The 22,717-nt window shown below is 42.7% G+C and overlaps 1 protein-coding gene across 1 annotated transcript in view; it reads left to right on the top strand.

The window, feature by feature from the left end:
* ANTXR1 (ANTXR cell adhesion molecule 1) overlaps window positions 1-22,717 on the top strand; it is a 243,486-nt gene that overhangs the window by 52,180 nt on the left and 168,589 nt on the right. Inside the window, exons 4-8 of the mRNA XM_047781884.1 lie at window positions 4,977-5,058; window positions 5,608-5,641; window positions 7,171-7,250; window positions 10,422-10,490; window positions 12,459-12,539. Coding sequence (XP_047637840.1) covers window positions 4,977-5,058; window positions 5,608-5,641; window positions 7,171-7,250; window positions 10,422-10,490; window positions 12,459-12,539 — 346 coding nt within the window. The remainder of the gene's footprint in view (window positions 1-4,976; window positions 5,059-5,607; window positions 5,642-7,170; window positions 7,251-10,421; window positions 10,491-12,458; window positions 12,540-22,717) is intronic.

Raw genomic sequence — 22,717 nt, 5'->3', positions numbered from 1 at the left:
AAACATCACAAATCAACCAGCATCTCAGAAAGTAATCTTCATGAAGTGTAGAAAAACCTCCAGGGCAACAGAAACTCCACAGACACTATGACTGATTCTCCCCCACCCCCTGCCCCTGCAAACCAATGTAGTTCTGGGTACATGGTGTATGCTCAGTAAATAGTTATGGAAGTGAATGGATAGATGCATGCGTGCATCCAAATTGGAGTCATTCATTCAACAACAGATCACCCACCCTGGGTCCATCATTAACTGTTACAGGGGTTGCAAAAGGAACACAAGGCATGTGGCCTGAAAACTCTTAACTTCTAAGCAGGAGCGCTGGCAGACATGTGAAACCACCAAGGAAAAGAGGAGACTCTTTAATAGCAGCCTGTTTTTGTAGGATTCCCAGACGCTCTCTTTTCCCAGGAAGATAACATTTCATTTGGTCATAACAAAGTCCTTAGAGAAGAAAGGTTCTTATCTCCCCCCCCACTTTAAAAGATCTTTCTCCCAATTTTCTCTGATTTCTAAGATAGCATAAAAAAATAAACTTTATTAATAGTTCTATTGTCCCAGAGTTAAAATGGACCCACAGTTTTCATGAAACCATCTGTTCTGTTTGCTTAGATGATGTGGGTACTTAGGGAAGGGGCACGGAGTAGGGAGGTGGAGCCATAAGTCAGCTGATCTTTTCCCATTTAAGGGTGGTGTAAGGGAAGTTGTGACCACTGCTTGGGACTAGTGAGCTCATATCTTGCCAGACATAGAGCATCAAGGATAAGGACAGTTTCCAAAACAGCTTTTGCTTGTGCTGGTATCAAAAAAAAGTAAAAAGCTCAAGAAAATACTTGTAAAGGAAAGGAAGTAGGCTTAGAGAAAACACCCTAGTTCCCAGACTTTTTTTGGCAGAGAAAAGATACAGAGAAGCCAAGGAACCTTTTCCACACCCCCTCTTTGCCTTTTTTAAATCCTCTTTTTAAAGTTTCAGTCTTAACACAATATTCCAATTTTAGAGTTACCCAAATCTCGCAAACCTCACAAGCCAATGACCAAAGATAAGACCACATTTACTTTTTTCAGTTTACATTTACTTTTTTTTACAGCAATATCATTAATTATTGAATTAATTAATTAGTTTATTTATTTATTTTGCTTTGTATTTATATTCTTCCTTTGTTGTTGTTGTCTTTTTAGGGCCACACCCGTGGCATATGGAAGTTCCCAGGCTAGGGGTCGAATCAGAGCTGCGGCAACTGGCCTACGCCACAGTCACAGCAACTCGGGATCCAAGCTGCATCTGCAACCTACACCACAACTCATGGCATCGCCAGATCCTTAACCCACTGAGGGAGGCCCACGATCAAGCCCGCATCCTGATGGATATTAGTTGGGTTTGTTACCGCTGAGCCACAACAGGAACTCTGGTTCACATTTACTTTTAATGCCCAATCTCCTTCCACCTAATTGTCAGAAATAAGCTCCCTCCTCCGAGTGCCCCCCAGCTCTAACCAAAGGGTTCCAGGATGCCACCTCTGTATGCTCAAAAGCAGACTCCAGTTCTCCTCTGCCCTCTGCCCAAGCAGAGCTACCTTCTGCCAGGTGACTGCTCATGCCACACTTCCCCCTCCCAATGGTGGGCTCAGTGGAGGACTCTGCTCCATCTTTAACCCTCCTTCTAATGCACAGATATACGGTCTTTCTCATTATCAAACAATAGAGTTGAAATTAAGCTATGCCTTTTAATGGGACTTATTCAAATACTGGGGGTTATGTAAAGAAGTACAACACAGAGAATGGATTGTAACCACATAGACCCAGGCCTACGGACCTAATTGACTACAGTCAGTTACTACCAGGTCAGCTCCTGCCTGGCTTCCATCCACATGACCAAATGAAACTTATTCCCACCTCTCACCTCTTCAGCAAATATTTGTTAAATGTCTATAATGTTCCAGGTATTGTAGTGGACTCAGAAGACACAGTAGAGACCGAAGCGGACATGGCTGAGCCCTCATGGGATTTAAAGTCTAGAACTGAAACTAACTAAACTAAATTGAGCAGATAATTACATAGGCAAATATTATTAGTTATCAAAGCCCTCAGTGCTATAAAGCAAAAACTGTGGGGTACCATGTGAAAATCTAAATGAGGGAGCTAAATTGAATTGGGGAAGTCAGATGAGGCTGCTTTGAGCACCTGATATTTAGGTTGGGTTTGAAGGCTGGGTAAGAATTAGCCCAAGGGGAGAGCTGGGCAAAGAGTAACCCCAGCCCCCAGGCAGCAGTGATTGCAGCTGTTGGAGAAAAGAAGCTTAGGAAGATCCAGTGAACGGAGTAGGGGCAGAGTGATGCAGGATGAGGCTGTCAGGAAGGCAGAGGAGCCATCCCATGTAGACACAAGGTCATGGCAAGGATTTGTGATTTTATCTCAAGGGTAATCCACAGCTCTGAGAGGTTTTGTGCAGGAGATTGAATGCCATGTTTTGATCCATATTTCAAGAACACTCTGGCAGCCATGTAGAGATTGAATGAAAGAGGGGCAAAAAGGCAGTCAAAAGAGAGCCAGTGACTTCCCCAATGGTCTAAGCAAAAAATGATGGTGGCCTAAATCATGATGTTGGCAGAAGAGATGAAGAACTGTCAGTTTCAAGATATGTTTCCAGTACAACCAGTGAAATGATGATAGATCATGTAGGAGAGCAGAGGGAGAGAGGAGAGGCAAGATAAAAGGGGTCAAAGAAGCCTTCTAGTTACCAATTTGGGCAGCTGGTTGCCTGGGCTGATTTCTGGGCACTAGTAGGACAAGCAAACAATAATCAGTACATTTCCCAAAGTCCGAGTTACTTGGCCTTAAATATTCAACCTAAGAGGCATCCACAGTCTGGGCCAGAGACAGGCTCAGGCTAAACCCTTTTTAGTTGGTCTTTTAAAACCTCCAGCCTGGCAATCCAGTCTCATTCATAACCACATCATTATACCACTTTTAACGAAAGGTTAATTTTGCATTAGACTTTCTCTTCAAGCAATTGCTGGAACAGCCAAGTAGTACATTTCATTCATTCATTTATTCAGTAGAGAAACAGTGGAGTGCCCATCGTGGCTCAGCGCCGTGAACCGTGGCATAGGTCAAAGATGTGACTCAGATCCCCTGTTGCTGTGGCTGTGGCATAGACCTGCAGCTATAGCTCAGATTTGACCCCTAGCCTGGGAACTTCCATATGCCGGGGGTGCAGCCCTTAAAAAAAAAAGAGAGAGAGAGAGAGAAAGTTTATCACAATGACTAAGAGCAGGGCCTCTGGGTTCAAATCTTACCTCTGCCACTTAGTAGTTGAGGACTTTGGGCAACTTCCTTAGCTCTCTGTGACTCAGTTTCCTTATCTGTGAAAAGGAGATAACACTAGAATCCACCTCAAAGAGCTATAATAAGGCATAAGTAAATTAATTATATGTGTTTTTCAAACAGTGCTTGGCACAGTATGAGTCCTCAGATGGTGTTAAAATTGCCATTGCTCTTTCCTAATTAAAGTTTTACCAAAAAGCCACTGTTCTATGCTGCTTGGCAAATTAGAAAGCCAGGCAGAGGGTTTTGTTTGTTTGTTTGTTTGTTTGTTTGTTTGTTTGTTTTGAAGCAGGCAGATTTGACCTCAAGTCTTTGCTCTCCTTCGCTTCTCTGAACCCAGGCTTTCTTACCAGTAACATGAGGGTGGTGAATTTTACCTTGAGTGGTTACTGTGAGGATGAAATCAGAAATCTGTGAGCAGGACCCTGTATGTAGTGGATATGCAGTGCACATAAGTTCATTCCCTCCTCAACAGAAGTTCCCCTGCCTAATTTAAATTGTGCATCTCCCCTCCCTGCCCCTACAGAGACCCCAGGAGAAGGAAGTAATTTCAGATCCTTTATGGGCTCACTGTTCACGAATAAGGCTCATATTTTTTTCAGAAACTGCACTTTCTTGCTGGTTTCCGCACAGCATGGATCTATTTAGCTGACAACAACATGAATGTGGACATTTCACATCCCAGAGGGAATGGTCCACAGAGATTCTCATTGGTCCCCAAACCATTCATATTCCCACTGCCATTGGACCCTTTCCCAATACCATGACCCACTCCCTCTTCCTGTCCCCTCCCCACCTTGAGCGATCAAAGTAAGGAAACATGGGCACTAGCCCACAGAAAACACTCTTGGTTGTCCTGGAAAGCATAGATTTGCTCAGTCTTTATTTTCAAAGCTGACTACATGGTTTCCTTTGGCATAACCATGTTGGTGGCAGAAATTGCTCCGGACGCCTGTCCCTCCCACCTGCGGTCCTTGTGGTGGCCTTGCCCTGGGTTCTTGGTACCCACTTCTTTCTGGCTCACATGAGCCCTTTGCATCTTGATGTAGTTGCCTAAGACGCTGTGTGTTCCCTTAGGAGCAACTGAATCTTAAGACTCGTTTCTGATGTAGAATGAAAACTTTGTCCTGTTCAAGGAATGGAAAATTTTCCTGAGCAGGTGGAGATTCCTGAAGTCTCCTTTCCCTCAGTCCTTGAAATCTCACTTACTCTAAACTATGGCTGACCCTCAATGGATAATTTACTACAAAGACTTTCCCACTGGAGTTCCCCTTGCCACTCAGTGGTAACGAACCCAACTAGTATCCATGAGGATGGAGGTTCGATCCCTGGCCTCACTCAGTGGGTTAAGGATCCAGTGTTGACGTGAGCTGCAGTGTAGTTCACAGACACGGCTCAGACCTGGCGTTGCTGTGGCTGTGTCGTAGGCTGGCAGCTGTAGCTCCGATTTGATCCCAAGCCTGGGAATTTCCATATGCCATGGGTGCAGCCCTAAAAAGGAAAAAAAAAAAAAGACTTTCCCACTGATAGGCTTTTGGGAAACTGCTGGGGCAATAAAGAGTATCCACAGAGATAAAAAGATGAATGTATGTGACTATCTAGAGCAAAATGAAAAAATGCTCTAAGACTAACAGGGTGTCTTTGAATTTCAGGGAACAGATCCGCCAAGGCTTAGAAGAACTCCAGAAGGTTCTGCCAGGAGGAGACACTTATATGCATGAAGGATTTGAAAGGGTAATTTTAAAAGAGTTTTAAACTCCAAATATAGAGCGTGATACAGAAACATCAACACAGGGGTGGCTGATGAGGTGAGGCACACAATTAAGGGAACTGAGTAATACTCAATGGGAAGAGTAAATAAATGTCCCATAAGCATGTACACAATCACCCCAGCCGAAAGAGCTAAATAAATGAAATTGCTTCTTCCTTCCCTGACACTGATGAAGGGTCTCTTAGCTAATGCTTGGCTGACACTCGTGAATCATGGCACACACAAGTCCTCTCTGCTCTCAGGGTAACCTTTCTTGTATACGTCTTCAGACACTGAGACAGAATTTCAATGACTTCAGTCTTAAGGAAAACAAGTCCCAGTCTCTGAGAACTAAGGTATTGATCCAGGATAATGTTAGATGAATATCCTCTATTGAATTTGACTGAAACCTGGGTGAATTACGTAAAAAAATCAAGACCTACCCAAGGCTGAGAACCCAACACCAGAACGCACTGCCCACTGTGGCATTTATAGTAGCTGTATAACTAATGGCTCTTTCATGTGTCTTTCAGGCCAGTGAGCAGATTTATTATGAGAACCGTCAAGGTAAGACTCCATTCTGAATTACTCTTATGAATTTTTAACTTTTTTTCTATGTTTGCTGCTGAAAAAGTGTCTCAGTAATTTCATATTTGAAAAGACACATCTGCACTGCCTCTAATCCCTAGACATACACTTCATCACAGAGAAGAAACGTATAGAAAGATGCATGTACCGGGTCAAATTCTACTGTCCTGATGCTTCCCCCAAAAAAGTTATATAAAAGTAATTAAGATCTCATTCCAAGCCAGAGTCTTTAATGCCCATGAACGGTTTTGCATGTTGAATTCATTAAGTTAATAAATACTTGGATGGGTTAGTAAAGTCTTGGGGTTTTTATGTCAAATTGAATTTTCTTGTCCTTTTCTGAGCTCCAAGCCTCTTCCTTACTGTGATTGGATATGATCTCAGATTAAGACACTAGTTTGGCTTAAACTTTCCTTCTTATTTAAGTGGGGAAAAAAGGCATAACATGGACTTAATAAATTGCTTAACACATAGAAATATTTATCATTGTTATGATTTTAATTATTATTACTTTTACTACCCTATCTTTTGTGGATAGCCTTTCTTTATCTGAGGCAAATCTCTTAAAAGAGATTCAGTGTTACAGTGGGGACTTTTTCTCCCAGGCCTACAGAGGTGTCCACTTCCTGTTCCACTCTAAACTGCAACCAATAGGACAGTGCCAGTATCAGCAGCAACACTTGTTAATATAAAGACACCATCAGCAATGTTACTAGAAGTTTAAAAACCCATGGAGTTCTGGTCGTGGCTCAGTGGTTAACGCATCCGACTAGGAACCTGAGGTTGTAGGTTCCATCCTTGACCTTGCTCAGTGGGTTAAGGATCCAGAGATGCCGTGAGCTGTGGTGTAGGTTGCAGACACGGCTTGGATCCCACTTTGCTGTGGCTCTGGCGTAGGCTGGTGGCTACGGCTCTGATTGGATCCCTAGCCTGGGAACCTCCATATGCTGCTGGTACAGCCCTAGAAAAGACAAAAAAAAAAAAAAATCACTGAGAGATTCTCGTAGGCTTTTCCAACTGCTGTAATTCTTCAGTCAGCTGAATCATGATGACTGTAATTGCTCTTTGCCAAACTCTTTAAGGAGTGTTGCATGTGGTCAAGGCCAAAGTGCGAGAAGGAAGGCCCCTTGAAGGACCCAGGTGGTAGTGTTTGCCCTCGGGTCTTGGCGGGAGTCATGTGGACTATTCCTAGGAAAGGTCATGTTTGATTCACGGCAGCTACTCCCAGCTATCAGGCCAGTGACCATTTCACCAGGTTTGGCTTTTTTTTTTTTAAGATAAAACTCAAAAACTCAGAAACAAAACTTACTCTCTTAGAGTCTGTCCCTCATTCTTCTTCATCCTGGAGTTACTTCCAGTCCCAGAAGAACAATTGCTGATTATCACAATACTGACCTTGGATGGTGGAACTTCTAAGAGCTGCCCCCACCTCCCCCAGGCAGAGGCAGGGTAGGGGGAGTTTCTCGATGCGGCAAGAGAGGCTGAATGGGTCTGTGTTATTTGAGCAGGCTACAGGACAGCCAGCGTCATCATCGCTCTGACTGATGGGGAACTCCATGAAGAACTCTTCTTCTATTCAGAGAGGGAGGTAAGCGACGGGAAGTGTCTGACATGGAAACAGGGCTTCTTCCTCCTGAAACGGGCTGTGGTCTTTCTACTCAAACAAAATGATAGGTGCTACTGTGTAAAAACCCTGGTTAAGACAGTGTCCATATGCGAAAAATAATAATAATCACTCATTTTTAAAGTGACTTTTCATGTCTCACACATAGTAGGGGTTTCTCCCTTTTCAAAATATTTGTGTATTCCTCTGTGTCTTGAGGGTCGAAATACTGTGTATCACTTTTGAACAAATCCATTGGTACTTTTCCTTCATTTCCACTGAAAACAGGAGGGGAAGGGATTACTCAAACTATGTAAGAGCTAATTCTGTCAAAGTGTATTCGTCTTTGAAATTCTTACTCTAAAAACCAAAGCTGACCATTAATTGGTGGCAAAGCAAATTGTAATCTCTCCTTCAATATTTCGTTTTTCCTTTTCCTTATGCTTTTGAAAAGTACTTCTCAGAGCAAGTAAAAAAAAAGCTCTCTAAATGAAACTTTTAGTATATAAAGAGATTCAGAAAAAGAGGTTTATTCAAGAATTGAAACATAGTGTTTATATTTAGGAAATTCTTTCAAGTTTCCGACTTGAGCTGTATGTATAAGTAGCCCAAGGAAACCAGTTCACCCTGAGAATGTACTGAAGCCTCACTAGTGACAAAGGCCCATTCAGGCCACGTTAGGAAGAAACACAATAAGGAAAAAAGAGGCAGTGAGGAGGGGACATGGGTCCTCTGGGGGAGGAGTCAATCAGAGCATTATGTTTAACCTTAAGCTGCTGACTTCCATTTAATTTAAATTCAGCTTCCTCTGCAAGCAAGAAGTATATATTCATTCATTCATTCATTGTTAACTGGGAGCTTGGCCTGTGTGGGCCCTTTGCTGGTCACTAGAGACGCATTACTGAATAAGATACAGTTGCTGCCTTCATGGGCTTTACCATGTAATAATGTTGAGGTTTTTGAAACCTCTGCTGGCAAAGGGCATAAGGAAATTAAGTAGGTAAATGCTTTACTGCCCTCCACCCCTAACTCGTATAAAATTCACAATAGGTAAACATAGGACAGAGTCACAAATATGACAGATTCCCTGAGCATTTGGAAAATAATGTATTTTCATAATCTAAAGTTGAAACTATATGATGGGAATGCAAAATGGTTTATTTGGGTGCTGAATAACAGTCAAACAAAGTATAAACCCTAATAAGGAAATAACTGAATATAAAATAAATGATAGGTGTCAGAGGCTAAAAATAGGGATTAGTAGAAAAGAATGTTAGGTATGGCACATGCAGACTTGGAAAAATATTTGGAGTGCCACTGCCAATAGCAGGAGGTTGTCTGAAAAAGACCGATAAGGCTCAAGACATATAAAGAAAATGAGGAGTTCCCACTATGGCACAGTGGGATAAGGATCCAGCATAAGTCACAGCCATGGTTCGGATTCAGTCCCTGGCCCAGGAACTTCTACATGCCACAGGTGCAGCCAAAAAAAAAGAAAACAAACCTTTCCATTTTTGATAATTCTATATAAAGTCCAGCTAGAGGAGAAGAGTCATAGAAGCTGTTGCTGATAGGACCAGGGCTAGATGGTAGGTACAAGTTTATTTTATTCTGAAAGCAGCAAGAAGTTTTTCTAACAGAAAGGAAAAAATATGTATGTTTCTGTCCATTCTAAAATTCAGTGTTAGGTATTCCTGTCATGGCTCAGTGGAAACAAATCTGATGAGCACCCATGAGGACATAGGTTCAATCCTTGGCCTCGCTCAGTGGGTTGAGGATCTGGCATTGCTGTGAGCTGTGGTGTAGGTCACAGACATGGCTCGGATCTGGCTTTGCTGTGGCTGTGCATAGGCCTGCAGCTACAGCTCCGATTGGACCCCTAGCCTGGGAACCTCCATATGCCTCAGGTGCAGTCCTAAAATTAAATAAACTTAAAAAATAAAATAAAATAAAATTCATTGTTAGTTAAAAGAAGGTTAGACTAACAAGCCAGGGGCGGGGGTTGTGGGAAAGAAACAACATAATTCAAATCAATATGCATATATTGAACACCTACTATATGTTTGCTATCAATGATCTATTAAGTACCTACTCCATATACCAAGGGTTTCCATTTTTTGTTTTCTATTCTGAAACAGAGAACCTGGAAATCAGATATCAGAGGCTTTAATAAATCAAATATTAAAGTCAAGCCAAAATCTGGAGTTCCCCTTGTGGCTCAGCAGTAATGAACCCTAGCACCATGAGGACCTGGGTCTGATCCTTGGCCCTGCTCTGTGAGTTGGGGATCTGGCATTGCCTTGAGACTCGGTATGGGTCACAGGCATGGTTTGGATCTGGTTTTGCTGTGGCTGTGGTGAAGGCTGGCAGCTGCAGCTCCAATTCAACCCCTAGCCTGGAAACTTCCATATGCTGCAGGTGTGGCCCTAAAAAGACAATAAAATAAAATAAATCCAAAATCTGGATGTTATTCATTATGTTACCTTCTCAATACTTAATTGTAGATAAGGTCAAGGGTTTACCCACTCAAATATGGACTATATTTCCCATACTATTGACCCAGTGTCTTCTTTAGGGACAACAAAAGGCCTTATTCACAAAAGTGCTGAGACTGTGCATGTCTACATTGTTCTAGGCCTCATGTGAGGAGCTCTGCATAGATTGTCTCATTTAATCCCCAAAATACTTTACAGAGCAAAGCCAAGAATCAAACCCAGGTATATGGGCTTCCAAAGATCACATTCTTTCTGAAAGAGCATGCTGCCATCACGAAGGAAGAAAGTATGTCAATAAAAACCCATCAGAGGAATAGAAAAGATAATCATTTCCCCGGAATTTCTAATATGACTTTAAGCCTAGAGTTTCCTTTTCCTCCCCGGTCATTCAAAGACCTTCCTCAAGACTCTTGCTTCTGTGGATCTTTCTCCATACTTCCCACTAGGCTCATCACTCCCTTCACATCCACCATATTGCATTAGGATGTGTTCACTGGAGCTTTGGCTCCTTTGGAAACGGGGATTGCCTTCTCCATTGTGGTACCTGGCACAGAGTAGGTGCTCAGTAAATACCTGATGGCTGCAGTTAGTCTGGCTAATCCAAAGGGAGCCCATTTGCCCCTGCTTCACTCTCTAAATATCTTTTCTTTCCTTGGCCCAGGCTAACAGATCCCGAGATCTTGGTGCAATTGTTTACTGTGTCGGAGTGAAGGATTTCAATGAAACACAGGTATGGTCATGGGTTTCCTCAGGTTTGGACGCACACCAAGCTTGTGAGTGATAGAAAACATGTGCCTTTGGTGCAGAGGGTGCATCAGCAGCATAAGTACCCTTTAGATAGATGATTTTTCCAGAAATGCTAAGCAGGAAGGGAATTCTTGGATGTGTGAGGGATGTGAATCCATTTGCTAATGCACTTGGGAGTCTTTAACACAGACCGTCCAGGCAGCATCTTTTTTGGTGGACTTTCTTAGTGGATATTAAGTTGCCAAGAGATCAAAACAGATCGAAATTAACTTGGAAAACTTGTTGGGTTTTTTTATTTTTACTTAGTTTGACAAGCTGATTTTCTTTATTTTTTCTTTTTTTTTTAGGGCCACACCCTCGGGATATGGAAGTCCCCAGGCTAGGGGTCAAATCGAATTGGAGCTATAGCTGCCGGCCTATACCACAGCCACAGCAATGCAGGATCCAAGTGGTGTCTGCAACCTACACCACAGCTCACGGCAACGCCGGATCATTAACCCACTGAGCGAGGCCAGGGATCAAACCCACATCCTCATGGATACTAGTCAGATTCGTTTCCACTGTGCCACAACGGGAACTCCTGATTTTCTTATTTAAATGGCAAATACCCCTTTTCTCCCACTAAAAATGCAACGCATTTTCAATCCAAAAAAAAAGAAAGAAAGAAAGAAAGAGTTGGCCAATGGGCAAAAAAAAGTATGTATAAATATATAAAAGCAAATTGTGAAAATTTGTTAGCTACCTAAATAGATGTTCTTCATAATTTCCTTTTGTTTTAATAACATGGACAATGCTCATGATATGCTGTTAAATGAATAAAAAAGGGTTATAAAACCTATTTGGGGAATAGTATGAGTTCACTTTTTAAAATAAAAAATATGTATATCTGGATAGAAAAGTGTGGAAGTTCCAGTTGTGACTCAGCGATAACAAGCCCAACTAGTATGCATGAGGATGCAGGCTCGATCCCTGGCCTTGCTCAGTGGGTTAAGGATCTGGCGTTGCCGTGAGCTGTGGTGTAGGTCACAGATGTGGCTCGAATTCCTGCGTTGCTGTGGCTGTGGTGTAGGCCGGAAGCCACAGCTCTGATTCGACTCCTAGCCTGAGAACTTCCATATGCTGCAGGTGTGGCCCTAAAAAGGAAAAACAAGAAGAAAAAAAACAGAGAAAAGTCTAAAAAACTCTATATGTCAAATTAACAATATTAGAAAGATGACGGATAGAGAGACAGATGATAGAGAGTTGAATTATGACTAACTTTTTTCTTTTTATTTTATCACTCTTGGGTTTTTTGAAATTTCCCAATGACTATGTGTTACTTTGGCAATCAGTAAAAATCCTGGCCCCGACTCTAACTGTAGCAATCATAGCACTAGGCAGAGATTTGGGAGCAGAAAAAGCTCACAGATCAGTTTTTCCTTCCTCCTATCCTCTGCTCCATAAAGCAGGAGCAGCCAAACCAATGGCAAGTGTCCTTTCCTCAGTGAGCAGTTTGGGTGAAAGATGAGGGTCCCATTCACTGGCCTCACCCAACACCAAAGCTTGAACTTATTTTTAAAGTCACTCTGAAAGGAAACTTGAGTCTGTTTGATTCAAATCCAGTTGCCAGTAGAAATGTGGTTGAATGGGAGAGAAATGAGCCAATGGCCTGCCCCCAAATCCATAAATACATCAACCCAAGCCAAATGTTCTCTAGCTGGGAAATCTTACCTCTCCCAAAGAGACAAGTATTAAAACAAATGTAAGAGCTGGAGCCGACCCTGCAGGCCATTCCAGAGAGTCCGCTGGTAAGCTCGTTATGACGGAGGGCTTTTCACTGAGGCCCCTGAGCCCAGGCAAACCCTCAAGGTCCTCTTGGTTCTAAAAGTAGATGGAGCCCCCTGGACCCAGTGGCCTTCCTCAGTTCTCTGCATCCGGGCCTTACCCGTCTCCGTGTTTGCTGTGTTCTCAGTTGGCCAGGATCGCAGACAGTAAGGATCACGTGTTTCCTGTCAACGACGGCTTTCAGGCCCTGCAGGGGATCATCCACTCTGTGAGTAGAGCGCTTCCTCTGAGACTGGATACTCGGGCACTTTCTGCCCCCTGCTCTGCTGTACATACCCCAGCTCCAGCTCACTAAGGCTGGTTGTTCTTCTGCTTGAGTTGTCATTCCTTTATATATTTCTGTGTCTGTCGTGGTCCACTTCTCTCTCTTGCCTTTTACGCGGGCTTCTTTTCTCACTCTCCTGGGCCAGTTCTTGACCCTCCGATGGAAATTAAAAATGGAAGGGAACCCTGCTCTGGCAGCGAGCCAAACTTCAGGCGTTTCTCATACTGGAAGGACTGCGGCTGAGGCTGTGCCCTTGATCGACCTCAGCTTTCCCAGTTGAGACGGAATGCAAGGTGCCTTCAGGACATTGCAGCCTCCCTCATCCTGTACCATTTGGCCATCAGAGATACTTTCGATCAGTGATTTTCTACCTTGGCTGCCCATTGGCAGTTATCTGGAATAGGATTTTTAAGATCTTCCTGGGTGACTTTAATGGGACTACTGCGTTACTAGACCTATGATCCCCAAATATGAGGGATTTTTTTTGAATGTTAAACTCTTATTTATTTAATGAACAGAAATTGCCTGTAGTTACAACATGGATTATTTTTTTTTCTTGTGGCTTATTTTTTAAAAATTGAAGTACAGTTATTTACAATGTTGTGTTCGTTTTAGATAGATAGATAGATAGATAGATAGATAGATAGATAGATAATAGATTTTTCAGATTCTTTTCCCTTATAGGCTATTACAAAATATTGTATATGGTTCCCTGTGCTGTATAGTTGGTCCTTGTTGGTTATCTATTTTACATACAGTGGTGTATATCTTCATCCCAAACTCCTGATTTATCCCTCTCCCAACCTTTCCCTTTTGGTAACCATACATTTGTTTTCTATGTCTGTGAGTTTATTTCTGTTTGTAAATACGTTCATTTGTATCATTTTTTAGATTGCACATGTAAGTGATATCATATCATATTTGTCTTTCGCTGTCTGACTTACTTCACTTAGTATGATAACCTCTAGATCCATCCATATTGCTACAAATGGCATTATTTCATTTTTTCATAGTTGAGTAATATTCCATTGCAAAATAGGAGGGCTTCCATGTTCTCCAGGGTTTGCACAGTAACCAGCCCTCTTTTCCATCCCAGCCTGTTTTTTCTTCACATCACCCCTTTTCGATCAGTGAACAGGACACTGGCTTCCAGGGCCTCTCTTTTCCACCTTCCATCTCCAGGCTACGTCCTTGGTCCAGCTAGACTATGGGAGGATGCTAGGCTTTGAAGCCTCAGCCAGAAGGCCTGTGTGTGTGCTGCTGCTGAAATAAAGTCCACAAGTGCTGAGCTTCCACCTCTAGGTTTGGGGACCAGGCAGACAGCCAGTGGTTTCTCCAGTTGAAGCTCACCAGGCTTCAGACTCAGGCTTCAGGATGCAGATTCAGAGCTCAGAGGATCACTGTTCCCTTAAGATGTCAATGGGGTCTTGATCTGGGGGTTACCAACCAGGGACTCAAGATCCGCCCAGCTCCCATAGACTGACCTAGGAACCCTCCAACCTGGACGTGCCTCATGTTTCCTCTCCCTCCCTCCACGGATGCTAAGAACCTCAGCAGAGTGCAAAGTAACCCCAGCAAAGTGAGAAGAACTTTGGAGCAGGTAGCCCAGTGTTTAAAGGCTGGCCCAACAACTTATTATTTACACATCCTTGGATGAGGGATTTCACTTGGTTCCTTATTCGTATAAGGGATTAAGGATAAGATACATATCATAGGCTTGTTTGAGGATGACAAGAGATAACACTAGTAAAAATACCTAATATTTTTCTAGGCATATAACCCGAACTCAAGGCATGAATTATTTCCTCTTCCATGTCCCTTCATAATCATATGAGAAGCATGAATGCCAGCTTCCTCCTGATCCTCTGAATTTTCCTGAATATACGTAAAAATCACCAGGGAATCTTGTTTGCAATACCCATTCCCAGGCCCTATCCCCAAGAGCCTCTATCACAATCAGTATGGGATAGATCCTAGGAATCTGCATCATTAAAATCTGCACTTTTTCATTAGTGCCCCAGGTGTACTTTCACTTGATACATGTGACCTTAAGTTTTCAGTATTGTGAAAACTAATTCCATCCCAAGTGGGAATCCCTACCCTAAGATGAACATATGATAATCATCTTTAAGATGTATTTGCAAGGAACAGAGACCCACTTAAACTAATTTAACCAGAACGTGGAAACTGTTGAAAAGATAGAGAGTATCATTCTCATGGGTGGATCCCCAGGTGAGGGACCCCTGCTGTCAGTACCTTCTGGGGTCAGCATGGCATACTTGACAGTATAAGCAACAAGAAGTGTCATAACCATGTAAAACAACCCCCACATAGTGATTTAGGTAGATGATTAATAGCAGGATTTGGACCTGATCATATGTCCTATGGGCTGTTCTGGACTGGAGCCTACATGGGAAGCTGAAGTAGATCTGGAAGACAAAGGAGGGGTGTTGGGTAGTTCCTGAGAAGAGATGACCTCAGTCCCAAGGCTGGAAAAGAGCCAAGTGTATTTTGGTTTTTGGGGTTTTTTTGCTTTTTTGTTTTTTTGTTTTTTGTTTGTTTTTGTTTTTGTTTTTGTTTTTGTTTTTTTGGTCTTTTTGCCTTTTCTAGGGCTGCTCCCACGGCATATGGAGGTTCTCAGGCTAGGGGTTGAATCGGAGCTGTAGCCGCCAGCCTACACCACAGCCACAGCAATGCAGGATCCGAGCCACGTCTGCGACCTACACCACAGCTCATGGCAACACCAGATCCTTAGCCCACTGAGCGATGCCTGGGATCAAACCCGAAATCTCATGGTTCCGAGTCGGATTTGTTAACCACTGTGCCACGACGGGAACTCCAAGCCAAGTGTATTTTGAAGACAATAATAATAATAATACCTGTTTGCCTGGTGGGAGAGCTTGGATAAAGGAGTATGGGATAATGGGAAATAAGCCAAGACATTGGGTTGGAAGCAGGCTGACAAGCTTTGATGGAATTTTTCACTCCAACTTAGTGTACTCACTGAAATATTTTAAACATCTAACAAGTTATATTTAAGAAGAGAATCTGATGGCAGCGTCCATGATTATAGAAGAGGGACTGGGAAGGCCCAGAGGCAGGAACCCAATCCTGAGGCTACTGCAGAAGGGCTGTCTTCAATGGCTAGATTCTGAAAAGGGACAACTCTTACCCATTCAAAGGTTCTCATGAGCCACGTGCCACATCGTGCAAGAGCTGGTTCCTACCCAAATAATTTGAGGATTTTTATCAGCATAAATTGCTGTTATCCTTTAATACTTCAACCTTAGTAACTCACAGAGCTCGACATGAGCCCAGATATTTGTAAAGTTCTCCCCACCCTCAAATGGAAGTCACTCCAAAGATGCTTCAGAAATCTTGGCGGAACAGTCCTTCAAAAAGGGGGGAAAAAAAAACCAATTTGAGACTCCAAACTTTTAGCTGAATGATAACATTTTTCTGAGCTTTTATCTGGGAGTTATGTTAGTGGTTTTGATCCTTCCAGTACTTAAAACCCATGTCTACTGCAGTTGTTAATTTGTTTGCTTGGACAGAAAAAACAGGAACAAGCACAGCATGGCTCATCTTTCTCAAGTCAGACAGAAGTAATTAAGGCCTAAAAGTTGGCTAATGAATTTTAAGAAGTACGTTCATGTCTCCTCCTGGATGCTGAAAACTCTCATTCCCCACCCTCCTCATCTGAAGCATCTCTTCCAGCATGTTCCCATGGAGGCTGTTTTGTGGCTGGTTATTTTCCCATAATAAAAAAGGACTGGGCCTAATTATCCAAAATAAGAGTGTACAGCAGCTTTCAAAAGCTCAAATGGTTCATGAAGTTCTTCATCCATAGTGAAGATAATAACGCATAGGTTTTTTTTTTTATTGAGCTATAATTGATTTGCAATATTAGTTTCAGGTGTACAGCATATTGATTTAATATTTTATAGATAATACTCCATTTAAAGTTCTTATAAAATATTGGCTAGGAGTTCCCATCTTGGCTAACGAACCCGCCTAGGAACCATAGGGTTGCGGGTTTGATCCCTGGCCTCGCTCAGTGGGTTAAGGATCCGGTGTTGCCATGAGCTGTGGTGTAGGTCACAGATGCGGCTCGGATCCTGCATTGTTGTGGCTCTGGGGTAGGCCAGTGGCTACAGCTCCGATTCGACCCCTAGCCTGGGAACCTCCATATGCTGCAGATGTGGCCCTAAAAAGCAAAAAAATAAAATTAAAAAAATTAAATATTGGCTATATTTCCTATGCTGTACAATCTGTCCTTGTAGCTGATTTATTTTACACATAGTAATTTGTACCTCTTAATAGTGACCTTATTTTTAAATCCCAAATCAAGATGCCAGGGCTAAAATTTATTCATTTCTCTAATGCTCATTGAAAACTTCTTATGCTAAGACTCTGACCATTTGGTTAAAGGTAAGCAGATGGAGACCCTGTCCTGGTAGAGCTTATAATCTACTGGGAAGGACACATAAAAACAAGTCAGTAAACAAATATGTTTAATTTAAATTGTGATAAATGGTATATAGGAAGTAACATACTACTGAGATTAAAAGTAAAGGGGTTGATGGGGTTCCCGTCGTGGCTCAGCAGAAATGAATATGATTAGTATCCATGAGGACACAGGTTCAATCCCTGGCCCTGCTCAGTGACTTAAGGATCCAGCATTGCCGTAAGCTGTGGTGTAGGTCACAAATGTGGCTCAGATCTGGCATTGCTGTGGCTGTAGCATAGGCTGGTGGCTACAGCTCTGATTGGACCCCTAGTGTGAGAAACTCCGTATGCTACAGGTGCAGCCCTAAAAAAACAAACAAACGAAAAAAAGTGTAGAGGTTGACAAAGAACTCAGCCTCCTTTGAAGAGATAACCTGAAGGTTGAGATGGAGTTATTCATCAGAAGAGCAAGGATGGCAGAGTAGAACCCTAAGATGGTGTATAACAGAATGAAAGAAGAGCCATGTTTAGGGTGCAGAGTGACAGAAGATGAAGGAAGAAGCAAGCAATGGCTAAATCCTGGCGGATTCTTGAAAGCCATGATATTTTATTGTAAGGAGAGTAGGAAACCATAGCCAGATACGAAGTCTGAGAATGGAAGAAGTATGCTTGCATTCAAGACTCTCAGGAGGTCTAGAGATCACGGCCCTGAAAAGCAAAAAATAAAAATAAAAATCATAACAGCCTGGTGAGAGAAATATTCCCATTTTACAGATGAAGAAACTGAGGCTCGGATAGTCTGCCCAATAGCACACAGCTCTAAGACAGCAGAGTTGGAACCGAGTTCCAAGACTCTAGAACCCAGGCTTTCTCCCTCCTCTATTTCCTTAAGAAGGCAAAAATAAGAAAAGACACCATTTAGTGAGATGGACTGGGATTTGGGGTTAGTAGATGCAAACTATTCCATTTAGAAGGGATAAACAATGAGGTCCTACTGTACAGCACAGGGAGCTATAGCCAGTCTCTTGGGAGAGACCGTGATAGAAAACAATATAAGAAAGGGAATGTATGCATATCTATGTCTGGGTCACTTTGCTGTACAGCAGAAATTGGCACAACATTGTAAATCAACTATACTCTTAATTTTTTAAATTCAAAAAAAAAAGAGAGAGAAAGAAAAGGCACCATTTAGTGACTTCTTAGGTGTTAGATACTGTGAAAATCATTTTACATGGTTATCTCATCAAACTCTCACGAGCACTATTTTCATGTAGATATTGTGACTCCCTCCACAGAAGCAGATACTCTAAGGACAGAGAAATTTGCTCCCTTGTCCAAGGTCTCTTGTCCAAGCAGTGGGCCATGATCCAGAATAGACTCAGTTCTATCTCTAAAGCCCAGAATGAGATGACCACAGTGCTGTACTGAATGATAGAGTGGGTCGGCCAGGAAGCAGCTCCTTTTCGGAGAAGGGGACACTGAGGACCAAAAACATGCAATGACTCGACACAGTTCACACAGCTACAGCTAAAGCAAGACTGGAACCAGGGTGGGCTCTCTGATCTGAGTGCACCATGGTGGGCGGCAGAGCTCTTTGCCATTTCACCATTAGGCGGAGAACACCTCCGAACATCTCAGTTTCTACTCCATGGATGAAATTGCATCATCATGAGATGCTGACGGCTTGACACAGGCAGAAAGGAACGTCTTCCTTACACACCTGCTCAGGATTGTATCTCTGAAGACAGAATTCCTTCTTGTGTGTGCAGAATTCAGTTGATAAAATTGGAAGGCAACATCTGGAGGGTTGGAAGGTTATAGCCCTTTAAACCAGTCACACTGTAAAGGAAGAAATTATTCCTTTGCCTTTTCTTACTGTGGCTTCCTTGGGGAATTTCCATTGACCACAACTGGTGAATGTCACGCCAGCCCTCAAGTGAAAACATGAAGCAAAGGTCCAGCGAGGCTCCTGGGTCTTTGTTTGCCTTTTCAAAAGTGCTGCAGGCAGTGAAATGGGAACCTGCATGAAAGCTGGGTTTGGGTAACACTGAAATGGGTGTGCCAGGTTGCTCGGATGCCCGCTTCTCCTCCCAGCTTGTCCCCAATTCACGTGCCATCAAGGGCGGTGCCTGGAACCAAGCACACCATCTCTGAGAAGAAGAACCCAGTCGCCAGCACCAAACCATCTCCCTCTAGGAGCATTTCCCTAGGATAAATATTTAAGCCTGCGCTGGGCTTCCTATTAATGTGAGGGTGAGTCAGTGCCTAGAAGTTTCTGCCTGCTTGATCAACAATAAACAAGTATTGAGCAAACACGACTATATTTGCAAGGATTTCTTGCAAGTCTTGGCATGAACATGTCTGTTATCAAGGAAGTTGTAAGATTACTGAAATTGAGGAATTAACCCATTCCATGGTGTATATTTATTTATTTTATTTATGGAAACCATATCCTGTACTGATTTCTCCCTCCCACTCATAGAGGTGAAATAAATGGAGCCCTTGATTCGGCCCAGCTCGTAAGGAAGCTTCCACAAAAGGCCAAGTCCATCTTCCTGGCCACCTGCTTTTCCAAGACCCCACGAGGAACTGCTGGGGGGGTGGGGGGGGGAGGGTTTCCTGCAATCAGAAATCTGCATCACATTCCCATAGTCCTGGAAAGTGTCTGACTACTGAACCAACTGTTCTTCCAGGACTAGCAGAGGAGAGGCCTTTTTCTGCGGCAGCTGTTCTCTTAAATCAGCCGTGTTTGCGATTAGAAGTAATGCCCTCTCCTCCTTTGCCTCATCTGAATGCTGTCTCGAGTTCTGTCTCAACCTCAAGGCTCTGCCGCAAGCCTCCCCTCCCCTCAGAACCTGCTCTGGTCTCTCCTTCACCTTGAACTCTCCCTGCCTGGAACTCCAGTGGCACTAATTGTTGCCACCACTTGCAGGGCACTTGGGTCTTTTTCATGCTCTAGGCCATTTCTCCTGGTCAAATGTTAATTGTGCAGCCACAGAGACCACCTCCTTTGTTGTATTTCCCGTTGTGTCCAGTGCTGTGCTGTATGCATGTATTTGTTGTAAAGCAGCTCAAAGGACTACAGAGCATCCATGACCTACGCTCCACCAGAAGCAGGCGGTTTTGTGGCTCTGTTTCTTGTAAAATCCAGTCCTTCCCCCACTCTCTCTTCCAAGACTGTAAGTCTAAAAGAGGGCATTTTGAGCTCCATTCACATTAGCAGGCCTGGAAGCAAAAATAGAATCAATTGTAGTTTCAGTGGTGAACAAAAACCTTTTTTAAAAAAAAAAAAAAATCACTTGCCTCAGCAGTCATTAATTAGACTCAGACGTTGCAGACATTCAGACCAGGCATCTCAACTAAGCTATGATTTCTCTTTGGCTTATTAAAGGGTCCAGATGTAATAGAAATTCCCATGGCTTGAAGAGGCTACAAAGATTGCAGAGGGGCTTGTTCCGTTAATCCTCAGGTCAGCCCCACACCCCTCCAGCTCCTCCTTCTGTATCTAGGAATCTGTTAAGACTCACTGTAAAAGCAGTAGCAGAATTTGGAACAAAAGTCCAGTGAAACAATGCAGGGTTCAGCGCCCAAAGAGGCCCACTGACTTGGCCAGGATTCAGGAGCTCAACGAGCTCATCTTACTAAAAAAAAAAAAAAAAAAAAAAAAAAAACTGGTCTTGGAATTCAGTTATCTGAGCTTTCCTTCTGAAAACAGAATAGAAAAGTGGTTTCATGGGGGGAAAAAATGAATGTCCTCGATTTCAGAATCTTGTTGGACCTATGCTCCTTCACACCAGACTTTTCATTGAGTGAAACTAACTGAGGGAAGAGTAGCATTTACTTAGGTGAGTTGGGTCCCCTGCCCCAAAGAAAAGCTTTTGTCTATTTTGAGGATGAGCTTTATTATCTAAACTTCAGTAACCCCTTAAAAAAATGTCTTGTTGGGAGTATTTATTTAGTAAGATGTAGGATTATACATAAAGTCATATACGAATCCCAAAAAGATGTGTCTGTAAAAGCAAATTTTTCTTTTAAATTCAGATTTTGCAGAACTGATATGAATCTAGGCTAAGGGTCATAGTTAACAATAGGTATGTGTCTTAATTTTAAGTGTGGGGTGGAATTTTCTTAGGAAAGGTGACCATCTTTTTTTTTTTCCAACATTTTATTAGAGCTCCAATGGTTTCACAGTTCATGGGGGCAACATTGGCAGTCCTGAAAGCATGGATGTGCCAGTTGTGTGTCCCAAGCTGCCTAGCCATTTCTAACAGCAATTGTCTCCAGCCAGTCTGTGTTCTCCCATCAGTTGTAAAAGTATATCGGCCCTTCTCTGGGAGCCTGAGAACAAACCCCAAACGTAGACTTCTTCATGTTTCCCAAGTAAAGGGGTCGAGGCCATTGACAAAGCAGACCAATCTAGATCTTAGTCATGAGGACATGACACACCTACAACACTATTGTTTAAAAAGATGGAGGGGAGTTCCCATCATGGCTCAGTGGAAATGAATCTGACTAGTATCCATGAGGACGCGGGTTCAATCCCTGGCCTTGCTCACTGGGTTAAGGATCCGGCCTTGTTGTGAGCTGTGGTTTAGATCACAGATGCAGCTCGGATATGGCCTTGCTGTGGCTGTGGCCTAGAAGAGCAAGTACAGCTCCTATTCAACCCCTAGCCTGGGAACTTCCATATGCTGCAGATGTGGCCCTTAAAAGACCAAAAAATAAAACAAAATAAAATGATAAATTTGGTGAAATAGACCTCCTGGGAAGGCAGACCCCAAAGATGGTCATGTTTCCTAAAAAGGAGGTGTTACAAGATGCCAAACATAGCCTTGTATCCCAAAGACCCTAAGGTTATATTTTCAGGAAAAAGAAAGACCAATACATAATATATTACAAAGCCAGTTAACGAAGCCAGGCAGAAAAGGTGCCACTCATTTATTTAATAAATGTATATATTTAATGCCTACTATCTGCCAAGTTAGGCACTGTGGGTCTATAGTGGTGTGTAAAAACAAATTAATCCTTGTCTTCAAAGAGTTTATAACCTAAGGAATAAGATAGACGATGACCAATCAAAGATAAATATATAATTATTGACCACAATAAGTCCTCTGAAAGATGGTCATTTATACTCAAATGCGAATAAATACAGAAATATTTCATTGGTAAAATCACCAGGATTTAGGTGGCAAAATCCATACTGGATTTGGAGGGTGACAGGGAGAGTGAGGTTAAGGAAAACTGCTAGGTTTTTGTCTAGGAGAACTAGACAGATGTAATCAGTCAACAAATCGTTAACCACCCATGAGCCAGCCTACTTCAAGCTCCAGATGCCTTAGAAGCAGAATGTGCCCTTCATGATGAATGAGACACCAAGGAATATGCTCTCTAGTTGTGTGGAAGGAAGAAAAAGTCCCCTCTACCTGGAATGGATAAAGGAGACTGGTCTTTTATTAACACACCCACAAAATCCTCCAACAGGAAATGGTCAAGTAAATAAAGATTGAGTGTTTATTGGGGAGGAGGAGGCAGAGCAATTAGAGGGAAAAAAAGTAGGTTTGCCTGTGGTAAGGAAGGGATTCCTAATAAACCTATGCAAATATTCACAATTCTTTAAGGATTCTTGAGAAGTCTTTGCTTAAGCTCTGAACTTCATCGAAAAGGACTTT

Source organism: Phacochoerus africanus, chromosome 5 (assembly GCF_016906955.1).
Source record: "Phacochoerus africanus isolate WHEZ1 chromosome 5, ROS_Pafr_v1, whole genome shotgun sequence".
Lineage (NCBI taxonomy): Eukaryota > Metazoa > Chordata > Mammalia > Artiodactyla > Suidae > Phacochoerus > Phacochoerus africanus.
The sequence above is the reverse complement of the archived record's forward strand: the minus strand, read 5'-3'. Positions and strand labels throughout refer to the sequence as shown.